At 35.9% G+C, this 13,809-nt stretch overlaps 1 protein-coding gene across 2 annotated transcripts in view; it reads right to left on the bottom strand.

Annotated features, from left to right (window-relative positions):
- The window catches only part of LOC117411918 (kelch-like protein 4), a 104,900-nt gene that overhangs the window by 41,301 nt on the left and 49,790 nt on the right, over positions 1 to 13,809 (bottom strand). The window contains exon 1 of one of the 2 annotated variants that reach the window (XM_058989130.1): positions 8,887 to 9,631. The exons of the other annotated variant lie outside the window; for it this stretch is intronic. Within the exon in view, the coding sequence (XP_058845113.1) occupies positions 8,887 to 9,311 (425 nt within the window). The 5' untranslated portion in view covers positions 9,312 to 9,631. Of the gene's footprint in view, positions 1 to 8,886; positions 9,632 to 13,809 lie in introns of those variants that run through there. 2 annotated transcript variants of the gene reach the window in all.

Genomic DNA, 13,809 nt, shown 5'->3' with positions numbered 1-13,809 from the left:
CAACAATACCTGGACCAGCCTGACCACAAGAAAGACTGTGAGGAACCAAATAATCTGAGGCATAGGACATATATGTTGCTCACCATAAATATGTCTTGGGTTTTCCATTGAAATGGAGACACATTTTCCAGAACACGGGATGCACTGTTCAGCAGTAAACATGTGCCTGCAGCTATATTGTTTTTAACAATGTATTATTAAAACGCTTGTATTTGTTGCTGTAAGATACAAGCTGCATTCCAGTGAAGCCTGCAGTCGTGCAGCTGCTCTGACTGCACATATGGGGGATATCAGCTTGCATAGTGTAGCACCCTACACATACAATTATTTGTATATATTTGTATACTGTACATCCAGTAGCTGTGATCCACCACCAAATGTATTTACGTACATGCAATATAATCAAATGTCCAAATACTTTAATAAAAAAAATCAACATATGTCTGTATTTTTTTTTTTTTAAATGTCATATACAAGGTATTGCCTCGAAGTAAAATAATGCAATATAATTACAAATTGACGTAGATCAGTTCCAATTTGATCTACTGTCAGTTAGCTAACCTCTTCCCTATCAGAAACCCCTACAGCAGTCTTCCCTTAAGCAATGATAGCTGTTAATAATGCTGCTTACAGGCATAGCCAAGAACCTTTAGCAGCTCCATCTGTGGACTGGGAAGCTGATGATCAAGGGGAGGAGGGGTAAACATACTTTGTAAGAAGAACATACTTGGGAAAGGTTGTAAGGAGATTAAGCACCATACACTTTGAGGCATAAATGTTCCTTGATGAAATGTAAGTGGGCTACTCATAAAGCAGCATATCAAGCATGTTTCTGCTGAGATCAGCTGTGTGTGTGGGTGCTTTAAAACCCAGAATATTGGCTCTAATGGGATTAAAATATGAAAGTCATATTAAAGTCATGAAGCTGCATCTTAAAACAAATCTCAAAAGCCACTGTATTGACATTTGAGGAGAAACAGACGCTTCTTGTAGTTCAATCTTTAAAATGTTTGCAGGAGCATTACCCCTGTGATTTATTTTTATAGAATGAAAGATATTACACTGTGGCAGTAGATATGAAATATTGCTGTACTATTGTATCTAAGTTTTTATTAAAACAATTTGTGACTATGAGCACTGCAACACCAGCACAGGTGGCAGAATTGTTACTCATTTTGACAACTAAAGGGTCTGTGCGGGAATGGAGCAAGTGTGTGTGTGTGTTGTTTGTCAGTAAGGTAATGTCAATTGTAAAATCCCCACTACTAAAAGAGTTTTCTGTGCAGTTCCCATCACTCTTGCTGAGGAGAAGCAGGACATCAACTGCCAGCAGTATAAGCCCTCTTAAAATCAGCATGGACATGTTTTATGAACTCCCACTCAACCAGGAACCATGGGAATAGCCAGAAAGAAAGTGTCATTTCAAATCTGTTTTAATTTTTGAACATAGTACGCAAGAGAAGTGTATATATCAAAATAGCTTTCAAATTGGGTTACTATAGCAACATGACATTAAACCAGTTCTTAAAAGAAGAGACTTTAATATTAAACACAATAGTATACATGTAAATAAATGCATGCTACACTAAACTAGGGCAATTTAATATTATTTCCTGTTTTAATAGGGAAAAAAAAGATGATGATGTGTTTAAACACAGAAGCCAGTAATCTGACCAGTTAAATAACTTTCATGGCTAAGGAAACATTAAAACTCAGTGAAGAAAATATATTACAAATAATATAATTAGTCAACACTGTTATATTGTACTAATATTTTCTTCCTAAAAATGAAAACAAAATATCAGGGCAATTATCACAGGGTAGAATGAATGTACGTATATGTGTTTGCCACAACCAGATGGTTTTTAGAAGGCAGCGCATGACAAATTATAAATGGTAATTTATAATGTGTAAAATAATGGGGACAACCAGCTGTGAGAAAATTGGTGTGAAATTGAAAGTCAGAAATACATCTGCCTACCAGCAGTAGATGTATCATTCATTCCTTTGATACTAACTTCTAGCAATGTTTTAGCAATGCACGGCAAACAATAACATTTTTATATTATGTAAAATTCAGAACTGTTCATTAGCATATCCAGGGGCTCATTTGTGCCGGATTGCACCGGATCCTAGATCCTGTACCTTTTTATCTGACAGATGAAAGCTAAACAGTTTTCAAATGATTAACCGTAGGAAAAAAAAATACAAGAAAACAAGTTTTGTTGCAAAAAAAAAGAACTACAGTATACACTGTATACATAACATGTACAATAAAAGAAAACGCTTTCCTGTTCCATGAATTGAATGACAAAAGTGTACCGTAATGATATATTTTAGGATGAAACGTCTATCAGTAAGAAGATAACTCGTTTTTTTGCACCCCAAGCGTCAAAGCACCAAAAAAGTTCTTAATAACAACAGTGTTGTCACTCCTGTTCATCAGTTTAGTCGTACCGTCACTGGTATTGTTCAAACTAGAAGATTACAGTATGTTTAAACATGGCTAGGCAAAGGTTGACATGCAGACCAACACCAACAATAAGGCACAAACCCCGATTCCCAAACAGATAAGAACTTGAAGCATATGGGAGCTACTGTAAATCAAGGTTAGTACATTCTGTCTATAAACAAAAATGCTATCCCTCTTCCTTAACTATAAGACCCAGTACCTTACCATTTATAAATTATCGCTGAGCATATCAGTGAAAGGCACACAATCCAAAGGTTTACAGAAATGAAAGGGATGCTTTTAAATTAAATGCGAGGTTAATTAAAAATGACATGTTAAACCTGAAATATATCTGGATTGTGTATTCACAGTTGTTTAATGGCAGTACCCTTTTTTTACTTGGCACTGAAATGTAGCATTTCGTGTTTTGCAAAGCATTTAATTAATGAAGCAGAATTTTATTACAAGAAGTCAGCATATACGGTCCAAGTGGAAAAGTTGCTGAGAAACTGAAATCGCCAGATGGGATGCAGCCCTTGGGCCTAACTTAGAGGAACATAACATAACACCAGTACAATGAAGAAACTTGTGACATTGATATTCAATGTTGTGCACAACCACTATACATACTATTAATAGCTGTAGCCTGACTTTTCACTTTGCACACCCTCACAGTGAGATTGCAACACAATACCACCTGCTAAATTGGGCTCTGAAAGCTCAGGATAAATCTGAAAGAAATACACTATTGATGAAGAAAGTACATCAGAGAAATGTATTTATGGCAAAAGAAAAACTAAAATGATTCAAACAAAAATGTAAACATTGGTGAATATATAATGTATCTCAGAGAAGATGTTTCCATTATCATAGAGATTGTGTTATAATGCTAGATCTAGGTTTACCGCCAGATAGTTCATTCAGTCCAGGGACAATGAATTAGGACTACATTATAGGATTTTAATCAACCAGGAGCAGTGGGAAATTGAATTTGATATTGAGTTGGCTTATACTGTAAATGATTGCAGCTGTGCAGGGTTGAAACTGCTTACATTTTTGCATATTTTTTAACCATGTCATATAATAGGGCCTTTCTAATAAAACGTAATGCACAGCTTTTTTTACTCAACTTTATTTAATGTATCAATGTAAGAAAGTACTTAGTAAATCATAGATTAAAGTCCAAAAGCTCTCTTTTTACAAATTATATGAAAAATATTGCTTTACACTCTATTTTAAACCCTAATATCTTATCAAAGACAAAATAAAAATCTTTTTGAAGATGATACTGTACGAATGGCACCATTTTGTTTTATGTTACTTGTATGATCATACTGTTTACTGTAAACCTTCAAAAATAAATCTTGTCTTCATTATTATTTTAAAGCTCAGGTTTCAGGTTTCCTGTAAACCAGAGGTTTGGTCTCATTAGTTATGATTCATCCAAACCCCCAAGCCTTTATAGCTGTCTGGTTCCCTAATGTATTAATACACTATTAACTTCTACAGCACAGATACAGTCTAAAACAACTTCAATGACTTTCTCAAAACACCTTACAAAGTAACAACTGAAAATCAGACTCCAAATCATCTTTAATAAGTATTATACAATATGACCAGCCCCAATAACCACTTTAAACAATCCTTTAAATGCAACAAATATAATATCTCCATTATCCTGCATATTTGCATAAGTGTATTTTGTCAAAACATCTACTGGTTTTAGTGCAAGCAATCTTAACACTCACCAGGATATAAGCATGGTACATTATAAAAAAACAAATACAAAATACAAAATGGTGAGAAGCACAGTTACTATTATGATGATATTTTTTTCAGTTTATACTTAGGATTTTAGTTAGCTACATACATAGATATGTAGTGTAAAGTAATGGTTAATGTAAAAATTAAAGACTGTAATGCAAATGATATAACAGGTACTGGGAAATGTTTTATCCATGTGTTCCAGAAATGATTCCACAATGACAATGCTATTTAAAGTGTTTCCAACATGAATCATTTGATTTGAAAAGTATATACATAATATGCTGTTCTATATTATAATTTAACTTGGCCACGCTTTATTTTAAGGGCCTTTTTTAGTTGATTAACTGTTAACAAACATTGATCATTTTTAGCTAAGGGTTAGGGTTAGTGTTAGGGTTAGGCTTAATAAAAACCTGGTTTAATTTGCTAAACATTACTACAGTAACAATTTGAACCGATTTGAAGCATATGACTGGGTGTTGATCATCCATAGGGCTATGGTGTTTGATTGAACATTCATAGGGCTCTGCAGTTTTAGCTGGCCTATTATATATTTACTAACACTTAACAGAAAATAAACAGTGTACATTAACATGTTTATTAGCTGTTTGTTAATAGTTAATAAACACAAATAACAGCCCTTAAAATAAAGCGTGACCTTTAACTTAATATAATATATAATCACAGACTACACTTCCCCTTTTTCCCTACATACTTGGCTAATCTTGGGTTGGACTCACTGGAGAATGGGACATATTTTTCTAATATAAACCAGAAAACATTATCACATTGATTTTGGCACATCATTGAATTTGAAATGCTGTACCACATTAGAGAAAAAGACTATAGCTTGATAAATTGTCTGCTTTTATTAAAAAAAAACATGCTTCCAATAGTATGATTCATTAATGGAAAAAAAACATATGTATATCACTAGACACATCTTCTACAAACAATAGGAACTTCAGTAAAAGAATGAATGCAATAGATATGCAGCTGTTGGCTTTAGGGTATAGATACATCAATGCAACAGAAAGCTTTACTGGCTTAATGAGGTAATTTTTTAGCAGATTTTTTGTGGAGCTATCTGAAGTCATAACTGTTCAGTTGATTGATTTTGTTGGTCGGTCACTGTCATTATGTGGCTGGTCCCGAGAAGCAGCAATGATCATTGATTAAGGGTTCACAGAAGCTTTTAAACCTGTGCACTTTTAATAGATATTTATTGAGTATGTGACTTAACTATAACAGCCCAGGAACAGTCCAAATGTCCCAGGTCAGAGGAAATGCAAGACAAGATCCTGATACATTATAGATATCCAGTAGACTTCAGATTGTGGTGCACAACCTTAGAAAGATTTCTGCAGAAGGAGGTAAATGGGAAAGGTCAGATTGAGCAGTGAAGATACATGGAACAGGATATTCTCCTTGCTTGCAGGCTATGTATTTCTAGACCTAACTATGAATCCTGTCAGAAGAAGGCATCAGACAGTGGCAAACAAGACTCTAGACAACCACAAAGGGTCATAGGGGGCATTATAGCACAGCACAGCATTGCATTTATTTATTTGCAAGGTCACCACTCCTCCCCATACTTAGGAAACGATAAATCGCTGCCAGACATTTCTGAATAACAGAACAACAAAATGGATGGCAACATTCAGTTGTGCTTTTTATTTTCTTCCAACAATAGCACTATAAAGTGGCTAATTGATTTTATAGCTCATTTTACACCATTCATATCTTCTATCCCATTCCAATTTGGCAAAAGATTTAAAAAAACATAAGATTTTAATAAAGTAAAAATAATTATAATACTATATATATATATATATATATATATATATATATATATATATATATTGCAGCACAAATAGCATTTCACACATGTATCCTTCCTTATAGTAGATCACCTACTACTTCATTAACAACCTGATTTTGCAAAATCAAAATATCTACAGTAAACCACAGCTTGACATCTGAACAAAAACAGCAAATACTTCCTACTTGACTCAAACTAAGGCAACAGTATAAAATAACAAAGGAAAGGGCGTGTTTAACACTGAAATTCCATCTTGGGATCTGATTGGAGGAAAACATCCTTTTGGTGGATAAATAGATAGATAGCTTATCAACAAAAAGAAACAGTGCTCCCTCTATTTCGCTTTCTGAAAAAAAGTGATGTTTATTCTTAAACAACTCACTCACCTAATCAATCTACAAAAGTGATGTTGTTTTATTGAGCACCAGTTTCACCAATAATAATAATATCAGATCAAAGCACATACAACAACGTGTATATGAATATATAATAATCAGGCAAATATTTTATTTACTATCCTTGGTTACAAGGAAACTGCCAGATCTCAGTATATAAGCATGACAAGCCCATCAATTCACATGTGTGAGAGTAATTCATTCAGAAAGAGTACAAAAAAAGTTGCTTTCATAGAATAGAGATAGCAATGTCTTGTGTTACGAGGTTGGTTGACCATGCTTGAATACAGATGGACTTGACAGAGTCTTCACATCTGTTGTGAAACCTATATTATTTGCAAATACCAAGTTTTTTTCAGAAACTGGGGGCCCATGAAAGACAGAGACTTGTGAAATGAGGGCTGACCACCTGCCAACCACTTCACTTATCGATTCAATAAGGATGGCGGCTGGCACGGGCATCTATCTAATTAATAAAATACAAAAGCTATAGAAAAAACAAATATAAAGAGAGTTCCTAATAAAACCACATTTTATTTGACATCTGTTGCTTGGCTATTCAATTTCATAGGCTGCACAGGGTACTAGTAAAGTTAACATCTGCCCCAAAGGACTAATGTTATAGAGAACTTCAATAATTCCAAGTAAGTGAAAAGAAATGGTGCCTTCTGTTCTCCTGCTGTGCTCCTTAAGCAAGATATTTTGAAAAGTCACATGAGAATATTTGCATACATGATGGAATAATTAATAATAAGTAAAATGGTAAATAGTTGCCATACAGACAATTCAATGTATATGAAACGTCAATATATTATAAACTATATAGAACACTGCTCAATGGCCACATGACACAAATGGTACGAAGATATTGAACTTCCATATTTAAATGACATTGACCAAATCGTTTAGCACCGCTTTCTGCACCATTCCTGTTTTAAATCAGTATGTTTTATTAACCAAGGAAACGGGAATCTACAAGCAATATTTTAAAACAGAATTCTTATTTATGGATTTTTTGCATGTGCTGTGCCATGCTCATGATTTTTAAGGTGCTACTTACGGACTCACCTATTAATTTAGAATGGCTCAAGAGTATAAGCACTGAAAAAATGATGTGTTTGAGTAGCTGTATAAATGTATACATAATAGAATTTAGTCACTCAGTTCCTTTGCATTCAGTATTTAGTGAATACAAAAAAACTGTTGCTAATAAAACCCTTATAGTCTGCTGACATCACACCAAAAGACAACTGCTGCCTGTCACATACCTCACATAAGTTGTTCTGTTGTGTGTTAATCTTAAAATGATAACCCACCAATCTACCATAAAATTCAACAGAACAAACTGCTGCAGAAAATCAGTTAAGTGCCAGCATATATACTGAACCAATTCTAATAACAACAAAGAGATGGGAAAACAAGTAGCAGGCACAATAACACAATCACTGCTTTACAATTAGGCGCATTTAATGAAAGGGGATGTTTTTTTTTTTAATTAGTGCTGGGACTGATGATCAAATTCCCATTCCTTTGCTTGCATTGTATTCACATCGTTACATAATAAAACCGTACTTCATATTATTCAAAAGCATTGTTCCTGCCGTACCAGTTACAATGACTGTAAAGGTGCACTGTACCTGTTACAATATCTAATACACCGAATTCCTAAGAAAGCAATGTGCTTGACAAAATAATTGTGTATGGAAACACTGTGAGAATAAAACCATAAGTGGAAACAGGAATAATCACATACATACTGTAGTAGATTTTCACTTCATTATCAAACAGGCATTCCTGTATTTTTATACAATAATTCAATTCTAGGAAGATGCACTATCAAGTTTTAAAGCAGCCTTCATGGAATATATATGTAATTTGGAAAATGTGTGCTCACTTTTTAGACCTTGATGCAGTATATAAACACTACATGCAGATATGCAATTGTAGCTACAGGATCAGCATCATTAAGACTCACTGGACTTGAAAATGACTGCTTCAAAGCGATTTAGAAGCCCGCCTACTGTATTATGAGCTTTTTCCAGAGGAAGTTCACAGCTGTATGTTTCATAATATATTGCAGGCACAAGCAAAGCCATAAAACATATTAATTGGCTTATCTAACAGTATGCCCCATAATTTATTTATTCAGAATTACATAAAAATAGAGCTAGTCTTCTATAAATCTTCCTTATATATGGATCACCACAGTTTGCATACCATAGCATTTGGGGCAATGCTAAAGTATTACACAATAGTAATTTGTCATATAGTTTGCACAATACCTTACAATGAAGCACAAGCATCAAAATTCAAGTATACAGATGAGCTAACCTTCTTTATCTGCAGAATACTAGATAATGTGGTTTGGTACAAAATATATGATAAAGACATTGTACAGAGCTTCCTTACGCATCTTTGTTACAGTAAATCATGTATTTCTCGCCCCTTACCTCTCCCTTACCTCCTCCTCCAAAGGGTCTTCAGCAGCTGAATTTACATCCTCTTTGCCATTTTTGGAATCTTCCTTCCTGGAATTCTCTTGCGAACTGATTTTGGACAGCCCATCATTCACCTGCAAGTGTTCTGTGATGTTCTGCTGGTTCCGTGATTGATTAGCAGGTCTAGCACAGACTGGTGATGGAGCCAGGGTTGGCGGCAGTATGCTGTGCACGGGACTGCTGCTCTTGCGAAGTCCACTCCTGTCCCGAGAATGACTCTTTAGCCGGTTTTGAACTGGCGTGCCCCTGTGCTCGAAACCTTCCTGCTGGATGTAGCCTCCGTTACCTGCCGAGCCTTGCGAGGAATGGCTAAACCATCTCCAGCGTAGCCTCAAGATCTGTTTCACATCAAACTCTTTCTTCCCCGACACCGACATGTTTGTGAAGGCAACAAAAAAAAGGCAAAAAGCCTTTTTAACCAGCAATAAAAGAACAATTATTTTTCTTCAGGTGCCTAAGCTCTCAATGCAGTCTCTCTTCCTGTGTTTCTCCACACATCTATATACACACACAATTAGTCCTTTCTGAGCTGTGCACGGTTTTCTCTCTGCACGGATGCTGTGCTGCTGCTAACTGAGTAGGTGGGGGACCATACCGACAGGATGATGAGGTCAGACCTTAAAACAAGTAAATCAGCTTAGCAAAGGAAGGCGGCAACCAGCAACACTCTCTCCCCAGCAGCTGGGTCTTCGGCACTCACTCACTCTCTCTCACACACACACACACACACACACATTCACTAATACAGTCCCCAAGTCTGAAAGGATCCCATGGGAGTCCAAGCCTGCAACTCACAAAGCAGGAAAAATGATGAACCCATACGCTTGTTTCCTGTGAGAAATTGTGACAGACAGCAATTTGATGAACTTCCAAAGTAGGATAGATATATTGCTTGACATGATTGTTTTTTAATTACGCAAATGATAGATATATTGTTTGACATGATTTGTTTTTTTAATTACACAATTTAACATTGTGAATCCCCTCAAATACAAATGATTTCACTGGGAAATTCTCTTTAAGGAATTGAGTTTTTTCTAGAAATAATAAGCGGCATTCAGTATGATTAAAGTGTGTATCCATTTTTATTTTTATAGCAGAGGGAATCTCAAATAAAGTCTCTCACAAGTTAGTTAATAATTGTCATGTTATGATTTAGCTGAAGGATCATGTTTGTGTAAACTGTAGTGTTTCTTATGTGAGAACTAATATACATTAACAACAATCAGAGACAGAGGAGACATACACCCAATCCCTATACTCTAGTCTTCACATGCAGTATTTTCAGGGAGCCATAATGCTGGTGCTTTTGGTTTTTTTACTCATCTCAACAATAACTACATACTTACTGAAACGCATGGCTTTCCAGCTTCATGGTAGAACTTAGAGCGAAGCATTTTCACGAGTTGTAAAATAAAATAAAACAGCAATCAAGGGTTGCAAGCCGAACATAAAAGTCAGCTATAGGTGGATCCTGCAAATTGCGGGTCAATTAAGCTGCCTTGTAATGTGATTAAACTGGGGATGAGGCTGTTTAAATTTACTGGAGTATCATTGAGCAAGCACTCTCCATGGGTGATCTACAATGTGACTTGCCCCAATCCCTTTACGTGCAAAGCTGAAACATAAATAAAGCAGGCCTTTCACTCTTGTGATGGGCATACATTAATGCAGTGCCTGCAGACATGCCTTCCACAAGGTTTGTAGATTTGACATGCTAATTCCAGGGAAATGAACAGTGTGATCTAAAGCAGTAGCTTCATTGATATTCTTCAGTGGCCAAAGGAACAGAGGCAAAGGCTGCCCAGTAGGATAGTGTCAAGCGCAATGATTACTCAGATAATACTGTGAGTTTATGAAAAGAGCAATACTGTACCTATAAAGAGATATGAACCTATGCAGGGAATCCTGCTTGCTCTGAATCATAATTACTAGGAATGAAACATTTCTCTACAACTGTGCCATCTGATTCAGTACGTAATTCTAGTAACAATAAATTTCATACTTTTTTTTAATGGGGGGGGGTCAATGCTAGTTCTGTATAACCAGCTAAATAAATGTCATACAATAGTTAAACTAGAGAAACAGAATAATACATAACATATAATTAATTATTATACTCACTAGTCATCCTGAAATTTACATTTTTGCTGTATATTGTCGACTTTCGTCACCTTTGGGAAATTTTTGACAAGAAACCCATTCATTACTTCTCGGTCTTCAACATGAACACAGGTGCATGGTAAGTGAAAATAAATGTAAGTATATTTACTACTGTAGGTTACACACACAATATTAAACATCAGATGAGAAGCAGGATATGTATTTATTTGCTCTGCTTACTGAAGGTGCGCATACACATTTTAACAACACGACTACTGGACAAACCACTGTGCACAAAAGTACCATTATAGTGTGGTTTTATATATGCTCTTTCATATTTTGGGGTTATATTACATTTGTAAAGCACCTTTCACAACTGTCTAGATTGTAGAGGAGACAATAGTGAGATTCCAAAACTGCATTTTTTTTTTTGTCAGCATTCGAGTCACAGCAGTTTGTATCTATTTAAAATAAGGATGGAATTAGAAGAATGATAAACAATAAAGTTACAAATCCATGAACTACTGTTTCCAACGTGGACATAACCATGCAATATTACAGAAATTCTGAGTCTAGTAGCACTTATTTCTTATCTCAGTAGCAAATGAAATGTAAATTGCATCAAGAGTAATACACACAACTGAGTCTGGTTTATGTAGTAATGGGAATCCAAAAGCATAACCATATAAGAATTTGGCTGCAAGAAATTTGATGCCAAGAAATGTGTCATATATCACAGCATAAAATTCAAGTAAACTCTGGAGATTTGAACAACAAGCAGCAATATGTAAATACAAAATTCAACCATACAGATTAGAAAATGATATACCCAAGAGCAGCAGGCTGGTCTATTATCGACATATGAGTCCAATAAGCCAGAACCGTGTGAATCCAATGAAGAGATATAGACTACAATGAAATCTAAGCATATGATTTAGGATTTTTTTAAATCCACAAAAGTGCAATCTTTGAAAAACAAAATGAGAGGTCAGTAAAGAAGGACTGAATGGACAGAGACAGACTAACAACTTCCAAATACCCTCGATTATGAAGGATTCAGTAAGTAGAAGAAGGTCCTCAGCAAATTTAATCTCAATTGGACCTCCACTATATGCCCCAGTGGGAAGATGCATCCTCAGAGGGCGATAATAAACTTTTAGGGCACAACTGAAGCACACTGGTTGAACAGTTGAACAGTATGGATCCTTGTGATATACCAATGCAGAGGACATTTATAATACAAAATCTATGGCCATGCAGAATGTATATTGGGTATCAGGTAACACATACAGATCGTCCATCCACTCAGAAATATGCTTATATAATTTTACGCTCAATGTGCCCTCTATTATTCTCTTAAATGTATTTCTAAACAATGGTCCGCTGGCAATGAATAAACTTGCTTAATACTTCATGTTATTTAAAGCTTGTATCACCGAACAGGGTCAAACTGCTTTACTGAGGTATAGTAAAGAAAAACTGTAAAATGTATTTTCATATTTTACAGTATAGCACCATGTATTTGGCTCTGGCCAGGGTAAGCCTGACAGACAGTACAGTCAGACAAGCTACCCTCATACAAAAAAAGAAACTGCACAATAATGATTTTTTGTATCATTTCTAAACTGCTGGAGCTTTCAAGTAAATGCAAGACCCGAGATCAAGCTGTCCCTCAAGTAATTCCAACCATGCCACTTGAGGAAATACAAATCGACGAGTGAGGCATCAATATGTGTAAGCAATAATTATCAAAAGGGATACCTGTCATCATGGGGACATTAGGTAAACTGGCCCTCTGTCCCTGGTGACAAACGGCACAAAGTGAAGCTGACAGACAAAGCATGCAACAGATAATATATGACAGGAAATTATAGTTTCGCAGAGAACTGAGTAATATAGAAGTCTCTTAGGGCAATTTTACAACAACACACTGTGTGATAGTTAGAGGTAGACACCCAATGGGACAGTCTAAATCAAACATTTGTGGGCCGTCTTAGCTACGGTGGGATAAATGTTAAATGCTGGTATTAAACCAGCAAATTCACAATGCCACTAGATTCCTGAAGGTTCAATGGGAGCAGGATCTGGGGTTGATCTTTCCATTGTCTCTCAGGTGCAGTCCTACTCTATATCTGTGCTAGACACGGACTGATACAGTTCAACATGTTACATTGTATTCATCTTTCCAAAGTTCGACTTGCAAAGATTTACACTAGTACTGAGCAAACTTGTGACAGATGTAAGCAGAGTCCCGCGTCCCTTAACCATATGTACTGGTCTTGCCCTAGGTTGGTGCCTTTTTGACCTCCATTTCTGAGGCCTTCTCCAAACTGAGGCCCCCTCCTTATATTATATTACACGATACACAGACGTTCGCGGTCCTATAACATATCAGTATCTTGGCGAGATGCTTCAATTGATACATGTAAAGAGTCAGTAACATGGTTTCTTCCTTCTGTTGTTGCCATCCTCCTTGAGCAGGTGCTTGTGCGGTACCAGACCCTTCTTTTATTTCAATAATACTGGGTCAGGTTCATGGAAAATGTGATTTCAGTTTCCTCCCAAAAATTGTGAGATGTGATGCTGCATAAGAGAAAACTGGAAACCTGCACAATCCTCACAGCTTCTCAGAACACACATGCCACCTTAGTTTTAGATGTAATTAACCCCAGGGTTAGACTGCCACAGGGTGAGTAAACAACATCTACAGATATCACTGATTTATAACTTACATATCTCACTGATGATTTGAAACCCTGTATCATAAGCTAT

The sequence above is a fragment of the Acipenser ruthenus genome, chromosome 16, assembly GCF_902713425.1.
Source record: "Acipenser ruthenus chromosome 16, fAciRut3.2 maternal haplotype, whole genome shotgun sequence".
Classification (NCBI taxonomy): domain Eukaryota; kingdom Metazoa; phylum Chordata; class Actinopteri; order Acipenseriformes; family Acipenseridae; genus Acipenser; species Acipenser ruthenus.
Note: the sequence above shows the minus strand (reverse complement) of the source record. Positions and strands in the feature narration are given on the sequence as shown.